The sequence below is a fragment of the Protopterus annectens genome, chromosome 13.part0 (assembly GCF_019279795.1).
Source record: "Protopterus annectens isolate FY-2018-M chromosome 13.part0, PAN1.0, whole genome shotgun sequence".
NCBI classification, from domain to species: Eukaryota; Metazoa; Chordata; order Ceratodontiformes; family Protopteridae; genus Protopterus; species Protopterus annectens.
The window spans coordinates 258,301,696-258,326,577 of NC_056747.1; the positions used below are offsets into that span (position 1 = coordinate 258,301,696).

A 24,882-nucleotide genomic window follows, 5' to 3' on the forward strand; every position below is an offset into this window, starting at 1 on the left:
AGCCATCTCTATCTTGAAATTCACTGTACAACTCTCAGTAAATAACTGTTTCACTCATTGCACAAACAACTATCATAGCCACTTATTGAGTTATTCACTTTAGACACTTAACCACTGTTGGCTCCCTTCTTAAAATTAAAAAAAAATCCACCTACATTCTCTGGTCTTGCAATGGCAATCCATCCACTCCGCTCTTTCCTAATTATAGGTTCATAGGTAGGTACTAGGCTATCGGCCCAAGGTTCCCTGGCTTATGCCACCCAAGAAAGTTATTTTCCTGTGCCACTGTCGAGCAGAGACACAGAAGTGATCCACAGGGTGTATTTCCTATTTCCCATCCACTCATCAAAATTTTTCTTGAAGAGTGCTAATGAAGAACTTTGCTTGATATAGATGGGTAGCCTGTTCCAGAGTTTGGGAAGTCTCTGGGACAGGAATCTATCCCTCCAGCATGTCCTGTTTATTGTGGTGACAAGATTTAGGTCCCTAGAGCATGTAGCACAGAGGGATTGGGATTTCTTTAGGTGTAGCATGTCCAACAGCTCTGGGTTTGACATAGTTTTATATGTTAGGCAGAGATCACCTCAGAGTAGGCGATATGTTACGGAGTAAAGCTGGAGTTTTTTGAGATGGTCAGTGTAGGGCATTTGTTTGACGCCAGTAATCCTCTTTGTGAGGTACTTCTGTGGCCTTTCCAGCTGCTGCAGATGTCTTGTGAGGTACATTCCAAAAGGGGCGTTGTACTCTATAATGGATCTAATGAGTGTCGAGTAGAGGGGAACAATGACCTCTTTTTTCCTGGATGAGAACCCTTTTATGATGAGGTGTGCCATGTAGAAGGACTTCCTGACTGCTGTGGCGATGTGACTATCAAAGGAGAGACTACTGTCCACCTGGGTCCCAAGGTCTTTTATCACACATTCAGTGTTAAGTAGATTGCTGCTTATGTGGTAGTTCATGGGTACAGAGTTTTTACCAAAGGGGATGACACTGCACTTTTTGGCATTGAGCTTGAGGCCATGGCTCTGACACCAGGCATCTGTCTCAGCGAGGCCCTTCTGTAGGATGTCTACATCATTTGGGGACTTGACTATGGCTCCTAGTTTGCAGTCATCTGCAAACTTTGTTAGCCAGAGGCCTTCTGTGTTAGCCTGTACTTCAGAGAACTAGATACCAAACAGGAGAGGTCCCAGGACTGAACCCTGTGGTACTCCACTTGTCACTGGTTTGAGGCCAGATTTGGAGTCTGCAACTTTTACAGTGTGGGTTCTGTCAGTGTGCCAGTTGGCAACCCATCTTGTGATGTAGGGATTTATACCTAGTTTAGTGAGTTTAGCTATAATTCCAGGGTGGGGGATGGTGTTGAAAGCCTTGGCGAGGTCAAGATAGGCTGTGTGAACCACCTTACCCTCATCTACAGCCTTGGTGACTGCCTCAAAGAAGTCGATCAGGTTCAGGAGGCATGATCTGCCCTTCACAAACCCAAACTGGGTGGGATCCAGAGTTTGGAGGTTACCAATGTCTTTGTTTATGAGTTCCATGATGATACATTCCATGGCCTTGCAGACCAGGCTCGTCAGGCTAATAGGGTGATAGTTCCCGGGATCAGTGGTGGCTCTGATTTTTAAAGCACTCTTGTTACTCCCCAGAGTGCTTTAAAAAAGCACTCTCCTTTTGAGGAGGTCTAAGGTACAGAACCCACTTCCAGTAATATCAGGTCCCTCTCAACATTTCACCAATTTAAGTCCAAGTTTGTCAACCACCACCTCACAAACAGCGAGGATACATGCCAAGGCAAATGACCTTTTCTCAGCTAAGTGTAAAGTACAGCTGTCTTCCTTGTTAGGATCTTTATGACTATGGTTTTCTGCAAGGTGAGGTTAACTACCTTTTGTGATTCTTGATTGCCTCATTGCAACAAGGTGGTAACACAGTTTTGTGGTGTTGAACTAAATATTGTCTTTTTATTGTATAATAATGCAACTTGCTTCTCTGTAAATACTTTATTCATGATGTTTTAACAAAGTCACAGTTTAAAAAGGGCCTTGGATCCAGTCTGCCTCTTTTTTTAATAAAATAAATAAAACTATGTTAAAATTGTACCTTAATTTGCACAGTTACTCTTCAGTATGGCTCCCAAGGGTAGGCAGCTGCATTATTCTACTTAATCTGCATAAATCATGCATCTGTGAGCAGTATAGGGCTGTTGTATGGGAATTCTTCCTCACCACAGCCCTATATATTGCGGGCTAGCTTTATGACTCTAATACATAGATTGTGTGAAACACACTCATACAACTGCATCCTAAACATAAGTTTTCCTCATCTCAAAGTACATTTTTCTCCTTACAAAATGATCCTGCACTGCTATAAATAAATAAAGCATAACTTAGCTGCTTCCCCTTTGTGTGGCATTTGTGTTTTTCAGCCTCCTCAATTCACACCATGTTGGTGTACATGATATCCTGTGATCACTTCTTTATGAGTTTGTGTCCCTGGCTGTTATGTTGTACTAATATTCATATTTATGATTTTTGACCCTAGGAAAAATCCACACAGAAAATTCTTTGTGGCCTGCCTGCTTTCTCCTCATTGGGCTCTATACCTTCTGAACCTCTAGGGATTTATAGCTCTGTTACTTTGTAATATCAGCCATAACTGAGAAAGCAGCTGATGCTATAGTGCCAGAAAACCTGACACTGACACCTTAATGTGGATGTGAATGTGGAAGAGTCCTTGAAGCTAGCTGCTTTTTAGCTTTTAGCTGGCATAATTCGGTTGAGGGATAAAGCCCTGACTACATCAGGTGATCCCAGTTCACTTAGTGTCTTGGGTGCCTGTTGGAACTGGCACCAGGAGGAGAGGAGTAATGAGGCTTAGCCTGTTTGCCTCTTCTTAGTGAGAGTAGTGGAGAACATGTGCCCATGTACATTCTCTATGGTTGAAGTCCCAGTGGAAACTAGAGCTCACCCAGAGCTGCAGCTTATACGTAGGTAGGGCTTTGATTACATTACATGTGAAAGTGCAGATGTCAGTTTCTAGACATCATAATTTTTTTTTTTACTGCTAGGAAAAAAAAGTCAACTAAGTATTCTGAAAAAAGAACACATTAATAATATATGCCAGTTGTTTTAAAAAAATACTCTCTAGCTCATCTCACTGTGCAAAATAAATAAATAATTTAAAACACCATACATGGTGTATGTCTGACCATGCTCATGACAACTTTGCTTCTTAATTAGGGCAACATACAGGGGACAAATAAAAATAGTAAAGCATCCAATGGCAGGTGGTAGGCAATGAAGAATAGGCAGCAACACAAAGCAGGACATAAATATCAACCCACACCAATGGGAAAAGTCTGATTCACTTATAAATGTGGCCAATCACATGATCAAAACACGGGGGAATTCATAGATAAAAGAGGAGTGAGCATTCTCTCTCTTTTGTTGCTGTCTTTGTCAAAGGCTTTGTAAATAGTAGATTATTCTGCAACCTGAGAAGGGTTGTTGGACTTGTATTTGGTTAGTAAGAACCTTTACACAACCTCTAAATGACTTTTTGGGAATTATTCTAATAAGATGCATGTGTGAGATACTTTAGCGGAAGTGCTGGTTGGTGGAGACAGACAAAACGAAAGAGAGCAAAGGATGCACGGTTAGAATATTGCAGGACCACTATATTTTAAGAAGTTATAGTACGGGATGCTTCTGATAGAGCTGGGTTGTTGTGAAAAGCTTTTTATTGGTGAAGAAATTATAATAAGCAGAGAAGCAGAAGAGCTCTCTTGTGGTGAGAGGTTGCAATGACAGTCCACTGTGGTTGAATGAGACGTCTTTGGATCTAACGGTTTCTTTTAAGAATAGTCTTGAATAAGAACAGTGACAAGAGGGTTGTAATTAGGCAGTACCTACTTGGTGAACTACTACATCTAAAAATCATCCTGATAAAACAGATGAATTCTTGGAGATGTCTTGTCCTGTAACAGTTGCATAGCATAAACATTGTATGGTTACAAAATACTCTCCCTAGACTATTGCCTGCAGTTGTCTTTATAGGTTCATAGTTACACACAAGGCTTTCTGCCTTTGTGGGCCATTTTAAGCCTAGCCAATTACCCCACATGAGTATCAACCCCTGCACCTTGGGTCTGCAAGGTTAACACCTTAACCATTATGCCACCCTCCCACCTTAGTCAAGTACCTGAAGATGAGACTGCACTAGCATCCAGCAGAACAAAAAGCAAAAGCCATCAGCCAAAATTTCACATTGATGCACAGAATAAAATATAATGGTGTCTTTTTGGCATGGTGTCTAGGAAGTTACCTACCTCCTCCATTATGCTTGCCTTGCATGACTGAACCATTTTCTGAAGCCCCTTTGCAAACTCCATTTCTGTGGAAATTAGAAAAAGTAAAGAAAGATGGTTTAACAAATGTTCTGAAAAAGCACATGGCATGTTGAAAATATTTGTTGTAGAGCTACATCATAATGCACAGTATATAAGACTATGAGCCAAGTAACTTGTATTTGAATCTCCTTGTGTGACACTGGAATAAATGACTAACCCTAATGTGCTAAAATACTCATCATAAACAGTCTTGTGCAGTTTTCATTATCTCCTACTTACCTGTTTAAAATGCCCTCAATTATTCAAAAACTAGTGCAAGTCATTAACATCAGCTAGCTTATAGCTGGCTTACATGTAGGTAAAGTGTAGGAACTATGGTTCAGGTTTTCTACCCCAGCAACAATTAGCTATTGAATCCAGTCTGCCTTCTCCTAAGCTTGTGGTTCTGCAATGAAATGAATAATTCCAGCAGTGTAAGTACTTAGAGTCTCATGCAGGCTTTAACTTGTACTTCAGACATAAAAAGTACATCCACAGCAACCATTGCCTAACTGTGTGACTCTGAGCAAGTCACTTAACCAGACACTGCTCACAGGCTGAGTCTGAAAAAGGTCCATGGAGATCAGTGCTCTTCCCCAGAAAACAAATATAAATAAAATAAAATTAAACAAAATAAATTGAAGAAGAGAGGCTTCCACATATCAGTAGCTCTACATTGCAGGGTGGAGGCCAACGTGTAAATTCAGGGGGGGCTGATTTGTGGTAACACAGTAACAGACATTTGTAGGCAACTACAGACAACTTGAGGAACTCCAATCAGTGATGGTTAAGCACATATCAGTAAAGAATAACAAAATGAGGCCATGGTGGTGCAGTGGTTAGTGTTGTTGCCTCACAGCAAGAGGCTGTCCAGTTTGGTTCCCAGCTGGAGCACCTTCTGTGTGGAGTCTGCATGCCCTCCCTGTGGTCAATGAATTTTAAAGACATGCAGGTAGGTATGTGTGTGTGCCTTCTGTGAAGGTTGGGGGCTGGGCTGGCAACTCAACACCATAAAAACTCCACTACCAATCAGTCTGCGGACCGGTGATCTGCTATGGTGACCCCTAACCAGGAAAAGCTGAAAGACGTTGCTTTATTTAGTAAGGAGTAAGGAAGTAAATGAACACCAACTTGTTGTCAACATACTTCCAAAACAGTTTTTAAACTGTAACATCCATGGTGGCATCATCTTATCAATCTTTTTTTATTGTAGTAACAGGAACAAAACAAGAATATTGAGCTGTGACCTATGTTCCAAACTCACCCAATGTTGTTCTTTTCTCTAGGTAGATGCTGAGATCCTTCATGTATTTGGAGATTGCCTTGGCATACTGTAGCGCTGCTTCCACTCCACCTTCATATTTTTGAAGCATGATGTCGACCTGCTCTGATGTCAGACTACCTGTTCCAGATAAACAGCACAAGTTAGTTATGCTTACTTCAGTTAATCTTAGAATCTGATGCCAGATAAAGATTATTTAGACTGCATAATCTGTCCATTTCTAACTAATGGATAAGCTTAGATTATAACACATAATGTTTTTTCTCCACCCCTCTTAACCCACTTAAAAAGATCTTTAAGTAAGGTTGTGCAAAGCCTACAGAATTACATCAGACTTTTCATATTCTGATGTTTATTATTTTGCATTTGCGGTCAGAGAACTCATAATGAAATCTCAAAAAATACATTTTAGTAATCATCCCTCAGAAATTTCCACCCTAGTTCCAATAAAATTCTTACACCTTATTACATACCACTCTTTCTTATTCTTCACTCTAAAATTTCATTCAACCCACTACACTTATTCTTTCTTGATATATTATTAATTTGTTTGTGTCCTACTCAGAAACACCACCAGTTAGTTATATCATTCTTTCAGTTTCCGTATAACCTCTTTAATTGTTTCTCAGATTATTCTCCATACCCCTCATTCCTCTTCCTTAAAAAGCTTATTATTTAAAAAAACACAAATCAAAGTTAATACTGGACTGGCAATATCTAACACTTATTTTACTTCTCGCTGCAAAGACCCTTTTTGACTAAGTTTACCCAGGAATCCCATATAAAAGAGAGAAAAAAATAACCTCTGCTTCATATATCTCCTCTAATAAATAAGTACCTCTGCTGTAAAGTCATAAACCTAGTAATAATAATTTTAACAAAAATAACTTCCTAAATGTTGGGTTAAATCACTACTGTAACACAATTTTTTTTCTTGTTTTAGTAATCTTATTATATGCCACACTTCTACCACCAGTATCCCTTCCTCATAACTTCTCCAGCCTTCCTAAACCATTCATTTTTGTTTTATGAAGGCTCAGTCAAACCCTGTCCCCAGAATCTTCACTAATACTACTACTACTAAAATCAAAAATCTTTTTAATCTTTAACTTCTACACTACTAAATCAGCATGAAAAAGTAATTATGGGAACTCTGTTCCTAAACATTTGCTTAGTTTCTAAGTCTTCTATCCTTCTTACCCCCTAATACACGCACAGTCCAAGCAAGCAACAACTAATATACCCACTCATTATTAACCATAAGCCTGAGCAGTTATATACATTATCAGTCCTGGTAATGAATTTGCCCCTAAACCATATTTTAACATATTTATTAAATTAACATAATTTACATTATCAAAGGGGTATTCCTGCAACCAAATTTATCACTTTCAGTCTTTCTTTCCTACCTAACAAATTGACAGACTTTATCATCCACAGCAGTATCCTTCAAACCATTTTTCTTGGCCCTACCCTCAATCCCCTCCACTGACTTTCTCTGTAAACTTCCTGAATTTCACATGCAAAACCTTTGAATTATGTTATAATCACAATTTAGTTAGTAGAAAAAGGCCTCAATTACCCATATTTTCACTATCTCCCATCATTTTCCACAATAAACATAACTAAGCTATTCCTTTCCTACAGCCACCTCCAAAATAAGCATTCATTTAAATCCTGAACAAAACAGATAAGTTGCCACTTCCCACCATTTTTTTAGGTTCATAGGTGGGTACTAGGCTATCTGCCCGAAGGCATTTATAAGCCTAGCCAGAATCTGTTGGCTTTTGCCGCCCCCTTAGATTAGTTCCCTGTGCCTCTGTCCAGCAGAGCCACTGAAATAATCACTGAGGTAAACTTTCTGTTTCCCATCCACTTGTCAAAGTTTCTTTTGAAGAATGTTAGCGAGGAGCTCTGCCTAATGTATATTGGGATCTTGTACCAAAGCATGGGAAGTCTCTGGGACAGGAATCTATCCCTCCAGCACGTCCTATTTATTGTTGTGGTGAGGTTTAGATCCCTAGAGCGTGTGGCTCGAGGGGATAAGGTTTTCTTTAGGTGGAACATGTCCATCAATTCTGGGTTGGACATGGCCTTGTATGTCAGGCAGAGATCACCTCTGAGTAGGCGGTATGCAACCGAGTACAACTGGAGTTTCTTCAGTCGAGCTGCATAGGGCATCTGTTTGAGGCCATTGATCCTCTTGGTGAGGTACTTCTGTGGTCTTTCCAGCTGTTGTAGGTGTCTTGTAAGATACATCCCAAATAGGGTGTTGTACTCTAAGATGGGTCTGAAGAGTGATAAGTAGAGGGGCACAATGACCTCTTTTGATCTGGATGCAAACCCTTTTGTGATTAGGGGGCCATGTAGAAGGATTTTCTAACCACTTTGGCAATGTGATTATCAAAGGTGAGATTACTATCTACTTGGGTCCCCAGATCCCTTATTACGTCTTCCGTATTTAGGGGACTACCACCTATGTGGTAGTTTGTGGGTACTTTGTTTTTTCCAAAGGGGATGACTATGCACTTTTTGGCATTTAGCTTGAGGCCATGATTTTGACACCAGGTATCCGTCTCAGTGAGACCCTTTTGGAGGATGTCTGTGTCAGCCAGAGAGTCAATTATAGCCCCTAGTTTGCAGTCATCTGCAAACATGGTCAGCCATAGTCCTCCTGTGCTTACCTGTACCTCTGAGAAGTATATGCTGAACAGGAGGGGTCCTAGGACTGAGCCCTGGGAAACACCACTTGTAACTGGTTTAGAGATGGTACTTGCTCCTGCAACTCTCACCATGTGGGCTCTGTCCATGAGCCAGTTGGCAACCCATCTTGTGATGTAGGGGTTTATGTTCAGGCTGGTGAGCTTGTCTATAATACCAGAATGGGGAATGGTGTTGAAGGCCTTAGCGAGGTCTAGGTAGGCTGTGTGTACCACCTTTCCCTTGTCTATAGCCTTGGTAACTGTCTCAAAGAAGTCCACCAGGTTTAGGAGGTGTGATCTGCCCTTAACAAAGCCAGACTGGGTAGGGTCCAGTGTTTGGAGGTTCCCAATGTCTCTGTTAATGAGTTCCATGATGATGTGCTCCATAGCCTTGCAGACCAAGCTAGTCAGGCTTATAGGGCGATAGTTCCTGGGGTCTGTTGTGGCTCCACCTTTGTGGAGTGGAATACCCATTGCTGTGTGCCACTCTATGGGTATGTAACCTGTGGAGAGGCTGAGTTTGAACAGTGTGTTTAGGTGAGGGGTTAGTTCGTCTTTGAGCTCGTGTAGGACACAGCCTGGGACACTGTCCAGTCCCATTCATGCTGTCTTTTTGGCTTTGGAGAGGGCTGCTTTAACCTGAGTGTCTGTGATTTCAGGGACTCTACATTCTTCTGGTATGGTTATGGGCCCTTTTGGGGGTGTGAGGGGGGTGAAGTTTGTGCTGAACCTGTCTGCCAGGATATTGGAGATATCAGTCGGTTCATTGTATTTTGTGCCATTCTGAACTAACTCCGAGCAGATCTGAGCATTGTCACTTAGATTCTTGACATAGCTAAAGAGTGCCTTATGGTTATCTTTGGAGTCCTTGCTAATTTTTCTTTCAGAGCTCACCTTGGATGATTTTATGAGGGATCGTAGTTTCTTGCTGATACTGATCAGGGATGCCTTCCCTTCTTGGGATTTTACTCTTTTCTGTACTAGTTTCCTCCTTTTATTGTATAGCTTGTTTATGGCAGGAGTCCACCAGACTGGTTTCCTTTTCTTGGAGGAGTGAGTCTTGGTTTTGCTTGGGATGGCACGATCCATGCATTCTTGTAGCTGCCCATAGAATGCATTAGTAAAGGATTTTGCAGCTTGGACAGTGTTACCCTTCAGCATGGCAGCTTTGAAACTTTCCACCTCGGTCTTAAGTAATGTTAAGTTTGCTTTTTCATGGTGGCTTTCTTGTCCGGGGGTGGGGGCGGAATATGGATATCCAAAGTGATTTGTTTATGGTCGGATCTAACCAATGAGGTGTTGACCTCTGGTGTGGAACACCAGTCACCCATCTTGGTGATGACCAGGTCCAATATGTTGTCACCTCTGGTGGGAGTGTTGACCAGTTGAACCAGGGCATTTGAGTTTATAAATTCTAGGAAAAGTTGGGCAAGGGAGTTAGTACTTGAGTAGTTCTCCCAGTTAATGTTTGGGTAATCGAAATCACCCAATATCAGGGTGTTTGGTAGGACCTTTATGTTTCCCAGTGTTTCCAGAAATGCAGAATGGGGGTCCTGGGTCATGGTGGGTGATCTGTAGCAAGCTACAATTTGAATTGCAGTTTTGCCTGTTGTTAGTTGCATGTGGATGATCTCTGAAGCATCGTGCTGTGCCACTAACCTGGAGGTGTGGGTATCCTTGATGAATATGGATATGCCTCTGCCGTTTGTATTTTGGTTTGGGTTCTGTGGCCGAAATGTATGGTATGGTATGAGTTGTAGCCTGGTAGTGCTGGGGTGGTCTCTGGAGCCTTAAACCAGGTTTCTGTTATTGCACATATATCGATTTTCTCCATACTGAGGAGTGCCTCGAGTGCGTGCATTTTGAGGTTTAGACTTCTGGCATTGAGTAGCATTACCCTCAGTTTTTTGTTACTTGTGCTATTTACGGCTGTAGGTTTGTCTTTTGAGCCTTGCCTAAAAAAGGCACTATGGGGGTGGCAAGTGCCTTGGCAAGTATTCAAAAGCCTAAGGGTGACAGGTGTAAGCCATCTCTAGCAAAGCAGTGTGGCTTGTTGAGCATGTCATTCCAGGCAGACAGATACTGGATCCCCTTTGAATGACACCAGAAACTTAGCCAATTGTTGAAATCGAGATTTTTTTCTTTATACAGTGGTATCATTCTTGGTGAGGGCAGGATGCTACTCAGGGTCAGGGTCATACCGGCCTGGGCTATGTGATCAGAGAGCTTTTCCATGTCTCTTTTCATGTAGTCCAGGGAGGTATGGCTCAGGTCATTCACACCAACATGGACAATGACAGAGTCAATCTGAAGTAGGCAGACTTCATTTGTCTGCAACCTGTGGGTATCGGATCCGATCTCGGATCCGAGCCGGCATTTCAAAAGCTTAGGCTCCGAGCTCCTAGCTCCTCCCTCTACCCATAACCCCTTGCCAATCCCTGACTGACCTCAGATTTCGTTTGCCGCTTTCAAGTTGCGACAGATTCCTTGAGCTCCTAGTGCAGATAAGTTTTTCTGACAGGAAAAGTTTGTAAAACTTTAACTTTTTTAATTTAATTAGTTAGAAGTGTTTGTGTTAGGCTTTCCTCTCTCTATCTTTTTAATTTTTTTCTCGGGTTAAGCATAGTTTGTGTGTGTGTGTGTTTTTAGGCCTGTTAGGGCTTAACATGTCTGAAGCCCATAAGGCAGTATTCTCTAAATGTACCGAGTGTGGCCATAAGCTGTCCCCAGCGGATGGCCACACTCGGTGCATTAAGTGCTTGGGGGTTGAACACCTGTCATCTGGTTGTACCATTTGTGCAGGGTTCAACCCCCGAGCTTTGAGGGGAGGTCGAAGCTGGTTCTGGCGGGACTTCTCCCTCCAGATACCGCCGCTTCTGCCCCTTCTACACAGAAAACAGTTGCTGTGGGCTCTCCTCCACCGGCTGGGACTCAACCTCCCTCAAAAATGCCGGAGGAGAGAGAGTCTTCTAGGGAGCGAGAAAAGAAGGAGAGGCACAGGGAGAGGCACCACAAACGGAGAGCTGAAACTTCTAGTTCGGCTCCTCCATCCAAGCGGGCCTCTCCTGTGCCTTCTAGCTTCCCTCCTCCTCGGCTCCACTCCCCTCGGTTCTCTCCTGGGCCCGAGGAGGAGGAGGCTAGTCCTTCAACGAGGTCCCCAAGGTGGCTCTCTAGATCCGCTTCGGTGGCCTCGACCAGATCCACCTTCTCCATGAGTGAAGCAGACATGGACCGGATGATGAGGAAATTCATCCAGGCCCAAATGCAAATGGGAGTGCTCCTAGCCCCCCCCATCCGGGAGGGGCTTACCCCTTTGGCCCCTTCTCCCCCCCACACCATGGGTTCGCAGCTGTCGGCGCCGGGCAGAGTTGGATCCGGGTGGGTCGGATCCGATAGGTCGGCGCACCTCGGATCCGTCCCATCCCTTGAGTGCTTCGGGTACTTTGGACCCGACCTCTCAGAGCCGAGGACCGAGCCTCGGATCCGAGGGAGCTGGTGTGTCTTCGCCCCGCTCAGGTCGGAGCACACGGTCTCGGATCCGACGGTGTCGGCTCCGCCCGATCCGCGCGGATCCGAGTGGGGTCGGCTCGGGTTTAGAGAAGCTGGCTCCCCGGGCTTCGGCACGAGTGGAAAGGGCACTGTTGAGGACTTCCGACCCCGGTCCCTGCCACGGCTCCATCCTCTCCCTTGCAGTTGGGCCAGGCCCCACCAGCCGGTCCCAGGGACAGCCCGCCTCGATGTCCCAAGTAGTTCCCTTGGAACATCCAGCTGCGGAAGAGTACTGGACAGCCCCAAGAAGTACCTCGGAAGCGTAAGTGCAAAGGAGGCACATGGACTCCCCGAGTCCGTATCAAGACACAGACTTGGATGAAGGGAAGGCTCCCAAGATCACCCCTGAGGACGCCTCATTTGGAGACATTATGGAAATGTTGAGGATCGGGGTGGTCTGCCCCCAAGGCCTCCTCAGACAGTCTGTGTTCTTGGAGGCATTCGAGGCGGGCCCATCTACCTCTTGGGTGTCCCTCCTGCCGATCCTCTGGTGGACCTTATATCCATCAGAGCGGGGAAGGATCCGTACACCGCTGAGCCTGTACCCAAGCGCCCTGACCGTATCCTTTCCCTCCGGACCGCACTCACTGGAGCAAAGGCCCCCAGTAGATGCCATGATGATGGCTGCAGCCACTAAGAGGGAATTGGCCCAGGAGAGTCCCTCTATGCATCCTCCGGGCAAGGAGTCCCGCTCGATGGATCGCATTGGGAAGCGAGTTTTCAGTTCAGCAACCTTCTCTTTGAGAGCGCTGAACTACATGGCACACGTCATCAGGATGCAGCGGGATCTGATTAAAGAATATGCTGCATCTCCCCCAGAGTCCATGTCGGGTGAGGATAAGCAGGTATACTCCACCCGAATGGCCACTCTTAGAGCAGTTTCTAATACATCTATGCGGCTGCTTTTTCACGCTACTGAGGGAGCCGCTAGAGCCAGCGGAGCAGGCCTAGTCATGAGGCGGCAGGCCTGGCTCCGCCACTGTGATTTCGCAGAGTCCTTCAAGGCGACTTTCTATGCCCCCTCGATGGTTCTGCCTTGTTTGGCAAAACTGTTCGAAACATTAGTCCAGAGTGAGAAGGACGGGAAGACGCTGTCTGCCGGAGTCCGCTTCTCAGCTCCCCAGAGGTCCTTCTCGAAGAACCAAAAGGGACAGAAGAAGATGTGGTTCCGGAAGTCGCAGCAGTCCCAACCTGCTCCAGATAACCAGTCCTTCCGTGGTAGAGGAGGACGGGGAGGTCGCCGTCCTAGATGCAGGGGGGCTCCTAGCAACTTTGGGTCCAGAGAACCTTTCTCTGATAGACCCACGCAGCAGCCCTGAAGGGTTGCCCGACTGTCCGTCTCTGGAGGCAGTCGGGGGCCGAGGCACCTAACTTCTTGGGAGTCCATCACAACAGACCGCTGGGTGCGTGATATCCAGAGGTTATACAATTCCCCTTTTCAAAGTTCCCAGATCTCGCAGCCTCCCAGATGTTCCACCCGACCAAAGGGAGGCAGCAGCTATCGAAATCAGACAGCTGCTAGAAAAAAGAGCTATCCAGTGCGTCCCCCCAGATCAAACCGGGTCAGGGTTTTACTCCAGGTTCTTTTTAGTGCCAAAGAAAATGGGGGACTTAAGACCGATCTTAGATCTTTCCCTGCTGAACCTGTCAGTAACCAAGCAGAAGTTCCGGATGGTCACCCTTCAATCTATACTCCCCCTCTTGAGGGAGAACGACTGGATGTGCTCCATCAACCTCAAGGACGCATACTACCACATTCGCATGGACAGACGGTCCAGGAGGTTTCTTCGCTTCCGGCTGGGAGCTAGTCATTATCAGTTCAGGGTCCTTCCCTTTGGTCTCACCTCAGCCCCCAGGGTGTTCACCAAGGTTCTAGCTGTTGTAGCGGCCCACCTGAGGCTCCAGGGATTACAGGTCTTTCCGTACCTGGACGACTGGCTCCTAACGGCATCATCAAGGCATCTCCTGTGCTCAGCCAGGGACTACTTCCTGCGTATAGCCCCAAGGCTGGGCATCACTGTCAACTGGGAGAAATCTTTACTGCACCCCACACAAGTTATAGATTTCATAGGAGGAAGACTAAACACCAGGTCAATGCGAGCCTTCCTCACCCCAGACAGAATTTCCAACCTGAAGTGTCATGTCACAGCGGTCCTGCAACCATTTCCGACAGCAGCTTCGGTCCTGAGGGCCCTAGGTTCGATGGCAGCAACTATCCCGCTTCTTATTCATGCGCGCCTACGCATGAGGGTTCTTCAATGGACCCTTCAAGTTCAATGGTCCCCTCTCTGTTCCTCTCTCAACACTCCGATAGCGGTCAGCAAAGCATGCAAGGATTCCCTTTTTTGGTGGCTTCAATCTCCGGAGCCTCTGACAGGGAGACCTTTTTGTGCAGCATTTCCCCGAGCCACAGTGACCACGGATGCTTCTTGCCTCGGGTGGGGCATTCTCATGGGAAGATAGGCCAAGGCAGGTGGAAGTGCACAGAGACTGCGTTGGATATAAACGTCCAGGAAATGAGGGCGGTGCTTCTAGCGTTGCAAGCACTTCACCACGTTCTTCCTTCAGGGACTATTGCGATCCAGACAGACAACATGTCGGTGGTCTGGTACATCAACAAACAAGGAGGAACCAGGTCCTATCCCCTTTGTCGAGAGGCCATGAGAGTCTGGGAATGGGCAATTTCCACCAAACGCTTTCTTGTAGCAACGCACATTCCGGGAAAATCCAATATCCTTGCGGACAAACTCAGTCGCACCATTCTTTCTCCTCATGATTGGTCTCTCAATCCTCAGGTAGTGAAGAAGATTTTTGCCGTTTGGGGGCAACCCTGTTGCGATCTTTTTGCCTCTCACTCAAACGCCAAATGCGACAATTTCTTCGCTCTGCTTCCCCCACCAGGGGAATTCCCGAGAGACGCGCTGATGCATGCTCGCCTCCCGGTCTCCTTTATGCCTACCCTCCACTACCTCTAATGCAGAGGCTTCTGCAGAAAGCCAACAGTTTGGGGAGCAGAATGATTCTCATTGCCCCGTTCTGGCCTCGTCAACCCTGGTTCCCCTTTGTATGGTCTCACAAAGTGAATCCACCCTGGATTCTGGATCCGATTCCGGATCTCATCTCCCATCCTCTGGGAATTTCGGTCCCCAATCTACGCACCCTGAAATTGACAGCTTGGCTGCTCCAATTCCATCCTTGATTAGGACTCCCGGTATCTCGTCACCGGTCAAAGCCATTCTAGTGGCAGCTCATAAACCTTCCACTAGGCAGGTTTATCGGAGTAAATGGAAGAGATTCTCTATTTGGGCGGTCCAGAATAGTTTGGATCCTTTTTCAGCACCTATGTCAGCAGTGCTGGATTTTTTAACAGACCTCTTTCATCAAGGGGCAAGTTCTTCCACAATTAAGGTACAATTGGCAGCCATCTCTCATTATCACATTGGTCATGAGACAGCTCCCCTCATGACGGCGAAATTGTGCAAAACCTTTCTTAAAGGGATTTTTTTGTTGAGGCCTCCAGTCAAAGACATTGTACCACCTTGGGACCTATCTTTAGTTCTGCAAGCCCTTACTGCTCCTCCCTTCGAGCCTGCAGCGTCTACAGACCTGAAGTACCTTTCCTGGAAGACTGCCTTCTTAGTAGCTATCACTTCAGCCAGAAGAGTGTCTGAACTTCAGGCTTTATGCCGCCCTTTACCTTTCCTTCTTTCCAGATAGGGTGTGCCTCAGGACCAATCCATCTTTTCTTCCGAAGGTCACTTCAGAATCTAATATCAACCAATCAATCAACTTACCTGTGTTTTTTCCCAAGTACTCAAACAAAGGAGAATACAAACTGCATTCCTTGGATGTTCATAGACAATTACGATTTTATATTCACAGAACAGCTGGTCACAGGCAATCAGATCAGCTGTTCGTCTCCTTTGCTAAATTTGCTTTAGGTAAAGCAGTTTCTAAAGTCACACTATCGAGGTGGATTGCTAATTGTATTCTGCAGGCTTATGACACTTCGGGTAGACCTGCTCCTCAGAGGGTTACGGCTCACTCTACTAGGGCAGTCTCCACGTCAGCCGCCTTTAAGTCCCGTGTGTCATTGGATGATATTTGCGCGGCAGCCACTTGGGCCTCACCTCATACCTTTATTTCTCATTATAAGGTGGATGTTGTTTCCAGAGGAAGAGCATCCTTTGGCTCAGCGGTGCTCCGAAACATCCTTCCATGACGGCTGCCCAAGATTCAGGTAGCTGGGGACTCTGTCCCACAGGTTGCAGACAAATGAAGTCTGCCTACTTCAGATTTAGAAGTTATGTACTCACCATAACGTTCCATCTGAGTAGGTGACTTCATTTGATAAAAACCCCCTCTCCATCCCCCTGACCTTTATACAGCGAGTATGTTTTTGCTTTGTTCAGTTACTGTTGTCAGTATTATATAGGCAAACTCAATCTGAGGTCAGTCAGGGATTGGCAAGGGGTTATGGGTAGAGGGAGGAGCTAGGAGCTCGGAGCCTAAGCTTTTGAAATGCCGGCTCGGATCCGAGATCGGATCCGATACCCACAGGTTGCATCCAAATGAAGTCACCTACTCAGATGGAACGTTATGGTGAGTACATAACTTCTAATATTTGTACTTGTTCTGGAGTGACCTGAGTGCTTGTGTTATGTGGCGGATCCTGGCACCCGACAGGCAGCTAACAGTAACCCTCTCCTTATTCATCCTAGTGAGTGGGATGTCAGTGTGTCTGACTATAGAGTCACTTATTACTAGTATGTTGGGTATGTTATTTTGCCTTAAGGGCTGTGATTGCATGGCACACTGGTTTTGTGAAGTATGTGTTTAATGTATGAAGTACATTATGAAGTATGTGTTATAACATTAGTTTCCTAACCTCTTCTAAACTAGTTTTTGAATTCAAGCATTTCTTCTTGCCTAATTCCCTTAACCCTTTACCCATTATTAATTAACATTATCTTTTCTCCCCAAAACCCATGCCAAACTCCTTTATGCTGCTCAAACTTTAAAATGTTTGTGAACACCATCCTCACTTTTTCCCAACACCTCCAGAAAACTTTCTTTCTTCACATTTTCTATAAAAAAGAGAGACCTACTCTTTTTTCTCTGTATTATAATCCATTGCTTCCAAAGTCACAGATTTATGCACTTCACATTTTTATTAAAACATTTGGGTCAACACTGCAGTGTCAGAGTGCTGTAATAAGTATCACTATCACCTCACAGCATGAGGTTCTCTGGTTCAGTTCTTGGTCATTGTGACTTTTTTGTGACATTTACAGATCCTCTCTGTGCTCATGCAGGTTTTTCTTTGAGTGTACTGGCTTCTTCCCACAACCCAAAGACGTGGTAGGAAGACTGGTGAACAAATAGTCCATTGGTGAGTGCATATTATGTATGTGATATCAAAAAAGGGCCAGACAATCCACTTCACCTCCCTACTTTCCTAATAGACTCTGTGAATGGCAGCAGCTGTTCATGGAATCATAATAGGCAGTGGATATATCATAATAGGCAGTGGATATGACTCAATAGGATTAGATGGATAGACAAATGTAGCTGCCTCATAGGATTTCACTTTCTAATTCAGTTTCTACTGGGATAACTTCTCTGTGGGGAGTACATATCCTCCATATCTGTACAGATTATTGCTGCATACTCTGATTTCCTCACATATCCTCCAGAGACATGCCATAGTTGAATTGGAAGTTCTCCAAACTGCCCAAAGGTATTTATGTATTATGAGTGCATGCGTGTGTGTGGTTCGTGCAATGAACTGGCATCCCAACCAGGATTAGTTTCTCTGTTGTACTCAGTCCTGTGCCCATTGAGTGCCAGGATAAGCTGTGGTTTCATGTAACCCGGAACTGGAAGAAACAGGACAATGAGTGAAAATTCCATTTTTCTCCTTATCTCTCATCTATCTGTAAACACAGCCTTATCCATTTTTCCTTATACATTCCCATTACAATCCTGTTCCTCAGTTTCAATTTTTTTTTTACATTTTTGTTTAGCATCACCCACCAACCTGTCCATTTCTTATAAGAACCCTTAGATACAAATGATCTTTGAAAACCTCTGCAAAATATTATGTACTCCCTTGTCTTTCTATTCTTTATCTGTGTTGTAAACTACTGTTTAACTTCCATCTCCAAATGACAAATTTGGACTCATAGTCTTTTGGTTTGAGAGAAAAAAACAAAACAAACATAAAAAAAAATTATCAGTAATTCTTACACATCATCAAAATACTTTATTACCAAAAATAAAGGCAATGACTGCCCTAACACCCTTTTATGTCTAATCATCCAGTTATAACCAAGCTAACCAAACACCCATCACTACATGTTCCTTAGTTTTATATCAAGTCCTCATTTACTCAGCACTGTACCCATGAAATCACAATTTAAATTCCTTACCCACAAAATGTGAGCATTAGGTTTAAATATGGAGGTCCATTTTGTTGGTCATCCCTAACAAGTATAACATTCACACTATTGCCTGACTCCTCCATTTCACGATTTGCAGCCACCACTGGTTGGAGGTGAGAGTTGAGCACTAATGAGCTGTCACTGTAGGTGGCTCTTTTTCCTTTTGCAGCTAAACTCCCTTTGTGCATCTAGGCAACCACTTCATGATGTTGCATGTTGTGGATGCAACGTGAGATATCAGTCACTCATGTAAGTGCCTATCTCCAATAGAAGCCCTATGACCACAGTGAGCTGATGCTCTCACTAAGACACTTTAATTGGACTACAGAATCTGATAGATGGGCACACTATCCCAAGACATACATAATTTTCCCTTACCCTATGTAAGGAGGAGCCAAAAATGACAGCTCATTTTCCATTCCATCTCTCTGCCATTTTCTCCCGCCACTGACTGAACTTATGTGTCATAATCAGGACTCCATCCCTCTATACTATGGCACTGACTTCATGGATATATAGTTTAAAAACTATATTAACAATTAAATGACCATAGCAATTAACAATTCCTACTTTCGGTTTCCTCAAGTATCACTTAGTATTGTTTCAAACAACTTAAAACTGAAATAGTTCCAAAAAAATCATTGCATTCCACTGCCTTTGAAAGTGTTAGGCAGATAAAATTTTATAGAAAACCATAGCAGAAAATATAAATCACATCTCATAAGAAAAGATTCAATCAGATTATTAAACCAATTACTCAATAATCATGCAAATATTTCCAGTTACATTCAAGATTTGGTCCCCTTGGTCTTAAAGTTTGACATTTCAGTATGTATACAGATTCCTTACATAAGAATAAACTTTTTAAACTACTCCCCCGGAATCCACGTTTATCATTTATTTAACCATAGTACACTCTTACTGCAGACATTCATATGTCTGTATTTAGAAAGAGGTTTTCTTTCGTCCCTGCAAGATAGGCTAGCATTGTACATACACTGATCGAGTAAAGCTGTTTATCAGAAAATTAACAGTATTTTTTTCCTGTGGCAGTGAATCCTCTAAGTCTTATTAATTAATTAATTTATTGATTGATTGATGTTTTGTTTACCAGCAAAGTCCAACTGAACAAGAGCCCATTTTCAGTGGAGGTTCAGAGAGAAAAGCTCTAGAGAATGCAAATTACAGCAGTAGATCAATTTCACTCAACAATAAAATATGCAATGGTAAGAGAATATAAACTTCAAACAAATTTATAGAAGATAGACAAGAGAAATTTGTTTGAGATGAAAAGTATGAAAAAAACAGAAAAAGTATACAAGTTAAATGCAAAATGAGTATGAAAAGAAACGAAAAGAAAAATATTGGTAGTATTGGGGGAAGAAAGTAAAGGTTTCCCTCTGCAGAGTCACACAAGAGAGGAACTATTAAGTTGAGGGTGTTAAACAAGTAGTACAGTGAGCTAATAGAGAGCTGTAGGCCAATAGGGGAATCAGAAATATTGGTATGAGACAGATTAAATAAGGGAATTAGCATACAGTATATGAGGACGTGAAAATAGAAAGAAATTTTGGTATTAGCCTGGTGTGGTACAATAACAGAGGAAATAGTTGGAAAGGAATTAATTTAGTAAAAGTTTAAATGAATGAATGTTAAGTAATGATCTGACAGGGACCAGGATATTGATTTAAAGCGCCACAGTTTGTATAGCTCAGCACCGGCTTTAGCATTATTTAAAAAACGTTGCAAGAAGGATATGAGATATATTCTGAACAACTCACAGATTCTTTAATTTAACATCTCCTGAATTTAAGTTATTGAATATCTGGTTAACGACTGATCTATGCATATTCTGAAGCCAGACAAAGTTGATGGTAGAATGTTTACAAAGTTGAACACAGTTCATTTTACTTATCAGTTTCTTTAAATGGGATGCAAACTACTCATCGGAACATTGATATCATGATTAGAAATTCATTGTTGGATCAAATAATTTCAGATACTACTTTTGAGTTTTTGGCTGTTAGAAACCCAGTTATATGCATAATTTTTGGTATTTCCAAAGACCACAAGAATAAGGCTGCTGGAGGTCGGAAAACAGAATCACTTGCTGTATCTGTGGGTAGAGGTTTGAAAGGATCTCTGGAACTGTTTCTAAACATTATAAGAGAATCATGACATTTTTAGATTTTTTTTAAAGTTCATTAATTAGTTTTGCTTGGTAACACTAATTATTCAGGACTTATTTACAGCTGTTCCACAAGATTTGGGAATGGCCTGTTTAGAGACATTTTGGATAGTTTTAAGTTTCACCAGTTTACCTGCTGAAATTGATTTTTTTATCTTCAAAGGTAAATTTATAAATGGCCTTCAGGTATTGGGGTGAGTGCTGCTAAAGCCCTATTGTTTACAAATTAATTTTGACATATTAGCAAAATATTTTTTTATTAGAAGAACTATTTGCATTTGTATTTGTGATATCAGGATTACTTGTTTATTTTATGGACAGGTGATTGTGAAATGTTAAATTATTTTTTTTTTTGCTTATATTGAGTTAACAACAGATTTTTTTACATTTTACACATTTGATATCTTTTGATATAATTAATTGTTTGGATAATCTTATGATGAATTTTGAATTTAGTTGATATGAGTCAATGATTTATAGGAAACCTACATTTTCTAACATATATCTTCACAATTATAGTAATCATTCCTTTAGAATGCACAGAGCTGCAGGACTGAACAAAATGTTTCTAGACAAATGATATCAAGAGTATGTCATTGATCCAGTCATCCAATTAGTGTTATGTTAAAGGATGACTGTTAAGCCAAATTTAGTTGGGCCACTTTTGAAAAAGTATTGTGGAGATTTTGCTTGTGGGAATTTTAATATGGCTGTGTCACTTCATTTTTCAAATGACAGCAGTTCTATTAAAAATATTATTAGAAGACAAAGTTTTAATGCTACTTGTGCTCCTATTTTCTTTAAAAGTATGAATATCAAAAGTTTATTATAAAAACAGCATGGAGCTGGATCATCCAACAGATCAACTGGTATGTTTAAATGTGGAGCCTGTCAACAGTGCAGATTTATTTATGATATTAAAAATGTTGTACTGGGTATGGTGAAAATTACAACTAGTAGTCACTTTGTTTGTGAAACAAAGGGATTGGTTTGTTTTGCTACCTGTTTATATTGTCCAACTTTTATGTTGGTAAAATTAATATATTAAGGCATACACATTGCCAACACATTTATGTGATTAAAAAAGTTAGATTTAGATAATGCTTTGGTCAAACCTAATTTGAATTGTGAATTTTAACAACTTTTTGTACCTCATTCTGGAAAAGGTACAGTTTAAGTCCACATTTGGTGAATGAGAAACATGGCTGCTGTACAGAGACTTACTGTGGCAGCTAAAACTTAATCCCAATAAAACACTTGGCTTGAATGACACAGTGTTTATTAAGAGTATTTTAAAATGAGACAGAAAAAAATCTGATTTGATTGTTTTTAATGGAAATTTGTGGCATATTTTTGTCTTTTATTCACATCATGTGATTTTATACTTTGTCATGTGATTTGTTATATCACAATCAGAAGTATTTCATGTGAGATTGTTAAGTATGATGTTTTTTCTGATTCTGTTTAAACCTATTATTTCAGTAACCTACATCTAAACAGCACAGCAACCCCAAGAAACTTTGGAATCCAGTAAAAGCTCTTAGTTCAAAAAATAAATCTTTCCAAACTCTAATGCTACATCAGACATCCCGTCTAGCCTGATTGTCCTTTCATACTTATCTTCTCCACAATTACCTCATCCATATTTTACTTATCCATCCTTTTTTTAAAGCTATCAATGCAAAATTTATAGAAAAGCACCTTAATTAGCTTAACTACAACCAAAACCCCCCACATCCAAAGATGCTAAGCACAAAGCTTTCCCTTTCCACTAAAGCATTTTCTCATATTTTTAATTTATCTGTTTCTACAGGTGTATTCCTCCCAGCATCAAACATACTGTTGTCCTTCCTCTGCCAAAGGTATCTTTCCCAAATCTTTCTACACACATTAGGCCAAATGAAAATTTTACCTGCTTAACAAAATATTAAAAACATTTGTATTTTAACAAATTCTAGAATATGTACAGAAATATGACATCCTCATAAGAAAGCAACATTGGTTTCATGCAAATTAAAATTCAAAAGTGCAATACCTTCTCTTAATTGAGAATTCTACTCTAACATCGAGAATGGGCCTTTTTTGGCCTTAAAAAGAACATTTGAACTGGTGAATAAACACCTTTTGCTAAGGGGGAAAAAAAAAGGACTTCTCATTGACCTGGAACTGGTTTGCTAAAAATAAACTCATAGTCAATACAGTTAAGACTGACATTATGATCTTTGGAAGTATAGGATGACTTAATAATCTTCAGAATCCTTCTATTTTAGACCCCTCAGGGTGCTGTCATCCTTTTAACACTTAAAAATATCTAAGGGTCTTGCTAAAGTCAATCTGTACTTTCATACTCACTTCAATTCCATATTTTCAAAGGTCTGTGTGCAACTTAAAGTGATATATATATATATATATATATATATATATATATATATATATATATATATATATATATATATATATATATATATATATATATATATATATATATATACATATACACACGCACACACACACACACACACACACACACACACACACACACACACACACACATACAGACAGACACACACACACACACACACACACACTCTGATTTATCGACCCTTTAAAAAGAAATGCTTGAAATGACAAAGAGACAGAACAGTGATGTTTTTCCCAGGGAAAAAAAAATCGCTGGGCCCTTTTTGGGACTTTGCCATTTCCTCTACTGTGGTGCAATCTCGGACTTGGTATATTTAAATAGGGAAGGGTGGGGGTGAAGCCCCCCACTTTATTTAGTGTTTTGAAGTTTTTTTTGTTTTGTGGAACAGTGATTTTTTTTTTCCCTGGGAAAAAATTGCTGTTCCGTGTCTTCGGGATTTCAAGCTTTCGCTTTTAAAGGGTCGATAAATCAGCATTCACTATTTTAAGCATTCACTGATTTAATATAGAGCCGATATATATATATATATATATATATATATATATATATATATATACATATATATATAAATACATACATACATATATATAGGTATATGTCATATAAGTTGTTGCTCTCTCCTCAGGCTTGTGTATGCTTTCTCCATAATTGCTACAGTATTATAGCAAAAAATCCATCCCTTCAAGTTGGCAAAAATGGGATTCGCAGGTTTATTTGTCTTGTTAGCCTCACAGAGCACAACTGCACTACTATAAATAAAGACAGTTGGCTTCCTATCTCATTCAGCATTTCCTGTCTCCTTAACTCCCTTAGGTACAAACTTCTCAATGATCATTACTGCCCACCACTGGCTAATACATTACTAATACATGAATCTACCTATACATTAAGAAGCAATGGTACTTTTGAGCTAGTCAGACCTAAATATTCCCTTGCAATCTGCACAAGATCTTTTCTGGTTAGCATGTGCTTCACACAGAACTCTTCTGATCCCAAAACAAAAATTTCAAGAGTTTTCACCTAAAAAAAGCAAAAAAAAACAAAATTGAAATTATATCTATAGACTGAAAAGTAATTGCATGTGTTTTGAAGACACTGCCTAAATCTGTAGTTTTAATGAAATTGCACACTCTGTAACTTGTTACATTTCTACACTTTAGGTTACACAGTTTCTTACTGATTATAACATTGTATTATTAATATATATATATATATATATATATATAATCATCTTCTTTTAGCTGTTCCCGTTAGGGGTCGACAGAGCGGATCATCTGTTTCCATTTCTTCCTGTCCTCTGCATCTTGCTCTGTCACACCAACCACCTGCATGTCCTCTCTCACCACATCCATAAACCTTGTCTTAGGCCTTCCTCTTTTCCTGTTACCTGGTAGCTTCATCCTTAGCATCCTTTTCCCAATATACCCAGCATCCCTCCTCAACACATGCCCAAACCAATGCAATCTTGCCTCTCTGGCTTTGTCTCTAAACCGTCCAACCTGATTTGACCCTCTAATATACTTATTCCTATTTCTGTCCACCCTCGTCACACCCACTGCAAATCTTAACATCTTTAACTCTGCCACATCCAGCTCAAACTCCTGCCTTTTTGTCAATGCCACTGTCTCCAACCCATATAACATAGCTGGTCTCACTACCCTCTTGTAGACCTTCCCTTTCACTCTTATTGGTACACGTCTGTCACAAATCACTCCTGACACTCTTCTCCACCCACTCCATCCTGCCTGTACTCTTTTCTTCACCTCTCTTCCACACTCACCATTACTCTGAACTATTGATCCCAAGTATTTAAACTCATCCACCTTCACCACCTCTACTCCTTGATCCTCACCATTCCTCTATCCTCCCTCTCATTCACACACATATATTATCTCTTAGTCCTGCT

General features: G+C 41.9%; 1 protein-coding gene across 3 annotated transcripts in view; it reads right to left on the reverse strand.

The window, feature by feature from the left end:
* ARHGAP45 (Rho GTPase activating protein 45) overlaps nt 1-24,882 on the reverse strand; it is a 786,168-nt gene that overhangs the window by 278,945 nt on the left and 482,341 nt on the right. For all 3 annotated transcript variants that reach the window (XM_044053816.1, XM_044053817.1, XM_044053815.1), the window contains exons 7-8: nt 5,655-5,792; nt 4,331-4,395 (exon numbers count right to left, since the gene is read on the reverse strand). In XM_044053816.1, the coding sequence (XP_043909751.1) occupies nt 4,331-4,395; nt 5,655-5,792 (203 nt within the window). The remainder of the gene's footprint in view (nt 1-4,330; nt 4,396-5,654; nt 5,793-24,882) is intronic.